The sequence below is a fragment of the Impatiens glandulifera genome, chromosome 8 (genome assembly GCF_907164915.1).
Source record: "Impatiens glandulifera chromosome 8, dImpGla2.1, whole genome shotgun sequence".
Lineage (NCBI taxonomy): Eukaryota > Viridiplantae > Streptophyta > Magnoliopsida > Ericales > Balsaminaceae > Impatiens > Impatiens glandulifera.
Window position 1 is genome coordinate 5513987 of NC_061869.1, and position 4157 is coordinate 5518143.

The 4157-nt window shown below is 24.1% G+C and overlaps 1 protein-coding gene across 1 annotated transcript; it reads left to right on the plus strand.

Annotated features, from left to right (window-relative positions):
• The first annotated feature begins 1236 nt into the window (after positions 1 to 1236).
• Positions 1237 to 1989, plus strand: LOC124912772 (B3 domain-containing protein At3g25182-like). The gene has a single exon (XM_047453420.1). The coding sequence runs from the start codon at positions 1237 to 1239 to the stop codon at positions 1987 to 1989; it is 753 nt and encodes a 250-aa protein (XP_047309376.1).
• Positions 1990 to 4157: the final 2168 nt, after the last annotated feature.

The following is a 4157-nucleotide window of genomic DNA, read 5'->3' on the forward strand; positions in this document are numbered from 1 at the left end:
ATGTAAGTTTGAAAGGAAAAAAATAGATTAAAAGTATAGATATAAAATAAATAAGTGGAATATACACTTGTATAAATATTTAACATCGTCTGTCTATATATCCCATCATGTTAAATAGTTTGGATACTTTTTGACAAGTTAATATACATGAATAAAATTTACAACTTTATAAATAAATTTAACAAATCACTCAAACTTAATCAATAAAATTGACATTCTTTCCATTCATAATTATAAATATAAAAAAGTATTACATTTATTTTTCAATCTAAATCTAATAATAAATATTTGATCATATAAAGACATGAATTGACAATGAATTCAACATAAATAAAAAAAAATATATTATCTTATTTTAAAATTGTGCCATGCACAGAATAAATTAAAGTTTATATTTTATTTAGAATTAGAATAAATTTGTGTAAAAATCAAAATTTAGACTAGCTAGATATTCAAATGTGTGTCAAAGACTTAAAATGTTTTATATTTTATTTAGAATAAGAACAATATAATTTAATGAGCGGTTATATTAACCATTAGAAAAACAAATTTGAATAAAAAACAAAAAATTAAAAGTGTATTGTTAATATGTGATGGGTCAATGTTAAATTTTATAAAGTATATACAACATATATGAGAGGAGGGAGAATGACTCACATCAGAAGTTTGTTCGATGCTTCGTAAATCGGTATTGCTTGAATTCATTCCACTTTTTCATCGTTAACTTATAACTTAACTTGAGGATTTAAAGGAAAAAATAATATTTTAAATTAATATATATTTTGTTTAACAAAAATAATATAATATTATATATATTAATTATATATATTTTTTAGTTTTGAAATAGTAATTAAGGAAAACAATGTATTTGTAAAACCTTTTTGATGTACTAATTCTTAATCTCGATCCCCCTTTATTTGAACAAATCCCAAAGAAGAACCGATCGTTTAGGAACGGCAAACATTTTAATTAATTAATTAATTAATTCCCCTTCCTAAAATCCAAAAGCTAATATTGCATGGAGTAAATAGGGATAAATAAATAATAATTACCAATTTAAATATTAAACTCAAATTTCGGAACCAATTTAAATTAATTGATTATAAATAAGGATTTATCTCTCCTATATAAATAAATGTATAAATGTATAAATGTAAGTAATTTAAGTTATTTGAAAACATATTTTTCTATCTCCTCTCTTTCAATTACAAATCTTTTTTTTATCAATTAGTAGTAATGAAGGCTCCCCAGCATGAGCTTGACCATCTTAATGAAAACGAACGTATTGCTATATATGCACTACTTTTACTTAGCCAAAATCCCACCAATACCCAGAGGATCACCATGCCGAAAGTAAAGAAGGATAGCAATATCGGAAAAAGGAAACGCGAATCTTCTTCTTCTTCGTCTTTCAAAACGAGGAAGGGGAAGAGGGCCAGTGCTGCCGCAGCCGAAATAATTAGTAGTAAGGATAAGGAGTTACCGATTTGGATGCTCCGTAAGATCCAAGAGATGGGAGGAACAAATGTAGCAGTTGTTTTTCAAAAAGAATTATATGCTACCGATGTTAAGCTATCCAATTGTAGATTGTCTATACCGGAAAGTAAAATTTTAAACTTCTTCTTATCGGAAGCGGAGCGAAAATGGTTGGACGAAACAACACCAACAATAGAGGAGAGGAAAAAGAGGAAGGAAGAAAGAGAGAAGGAAAAGAATGAGAATGTGAAGAAGAAAAAGAAGATGAATACGCCTCTTAATAGTTTGGCGGTGAAGATGATTGATTCAAAAGGGAATATTATGGAAGAAAGGTTTAATATAAAGAAGTGGACAATGGAAGAGACTGTTGTATATAATCTTGTCACAGGTTGGAGTACCCTTGTCAAAAGTAATGGTCTCAAGGAAGGTATGAAGGTGCAACTCTGGAGCTTTCGTGTCGAGTCTCATCTATGGTTCGCCCTTGTTAATGTAGATTTACCGGAAAGTAGCTAGTACTGTATCGTGATTATTAATCATGTAATAATTAGAAATTGTAATTATAATTATAATTAGTATCTCAATTCAATTAATTAATAAAATTATATAGTTTGATATTAAGTTATTATCATTACTATTAATATTACTTTTACAATACAATTTATTAGATATATATAAAAACTTTTCTAGAAAATTACATTTGTTCTAATTTTTTTTATCTCATCATATTGAGTTATTAATATATACGTTTTTAAATGTGTAATAAAAATATTTTGTTTTATTTGTTCTATCAAGAAAGAGAGAATATATAATTTTAATTTATTATGAAAACTATTTTATTTTATATGAGTTGATAAATCAACTGTTTCTATTGGAAAAGAAAAACAGAATTTGAAGCCTGGCCTAGCGCGGCAAACAGAAAAATCATTATCCATGGACGTAATATATATAATTAATTTTATGATATATATTTTTAACTTAATGATTTAATTTTAAAGTGATAAATAATAAAGGAAATACCAATAATAAAATGTTTTAAAATTATAATTTTATTTAATAAGATTAATAATTTTAAAATATATAATATATTTATAATTCTTATAAATTTAAATAATAATTTTATTTAAAATTAAATATCTTTAATCTAGAATAATTACCAAAATATTTATATAATTTTTTTTAATTTTTTTTAAAGTTCATATATATTAAAAATAAATAAATAAATCCTTTAAGTTAACATTAAAAGAAAAAATAAATAAGAGAAAACGATACTAAATATGCTTGGAATCTGGTAAATATTTGAGAAAATGATTAAATTCACCATTAACTTTAGTGGTTTTATGGAAACTAACATTTATCCCGTGCATTTACACGAGTAATAATATAAAAAACATGAAAAAAATATTACGGTAAAAATGTAATAGAATTTTTAATTTTATTTTTAACCGTTTTAAGTTTAAGGGCGGGTCAACCCACAATCCGACTCAAGTATCCATTTACTCTCACATTGCTGAACGATATTTAAAACAATTGATACAGTTTGATTTCTCAACTCATTTAGTTTCACCTCTAGGGTCCACTTTTTCCCATACTACGAGTGAAAATAAAAATGTAAAGACTACCATTAAAGTAGCCCAGACGAGACATACAATATCCATATTAATTATGTCCTCTATCTCTATAAATATTACGGAATTCTTCCATTATTACTCACTAATAATAGTGAAATCTATAGCGCATAGTCAAAAGAGAATTATGACCGATTAAAAACTATTGATGAACTACCGCGTTCATAAAATTTGGTGTAGAATTTAAAATATAAATTGTTATTAGTCTAGTTGGTTAAAGAGTTATACTTGTTTTTGTTAGGTTGCAAGTTCGAACCATACCTTTAGCATATTTGATTTGATTTTTAACCGTTTTAAGTTTATGGGCGGGTCAACCCACAATCCGATCCAAATATCCATTTACTCTCACAATATATATCTAAATTAACCAAAACTCCCTACCCAACAATCCAGATATTTTAAAAATTAAACATCATTATATATATTATATATATAGATAATCTAAGAAATCGTTATAATAATATCATTATAAAGGATACTAACAGTTAGAATATATCGAAATTATAAAATTGAGTTTTCACTTCAAATTTTAATTAATTAATTTTCCAAATCATGCAAATAAATCTTCATCAAGCTCACAATTCTCATTTCAATCTTATTCCTTTGAAACCTAAAATTCAGAAGCTAACGTGCAGTAAATAGAATAAGAGATAAATAAATAAATATAACTTAAATAAATAATAATAACCAATTTAAATATTAAACTCAAATTCGGGAGCCAAATTAAAAATTAAACTCAAGTTATTCTATTTTAATTAATTAATTAAAAAAAAATAAGAAACAATAATTTCATAACAACTTTGAAATATATATTATTTAAAGATATTCTATATAAATATAGTTCCAGTTCTTTTAAAACATATTTAGTATGTTTCCTCTCTTTCTGTCATTGTTTTTTTCATTTTATTAAAAATTCAAATAAAACATATTTTGTAAAAAATATTTATCAAATTATTATATTTTAATATGATTTAAAAAAAAATAAAAATTTCATCCATTTTTATTTTTATTTTTATATATTTAATTTAATAAAATTTTTCATATTAAATTAAAACA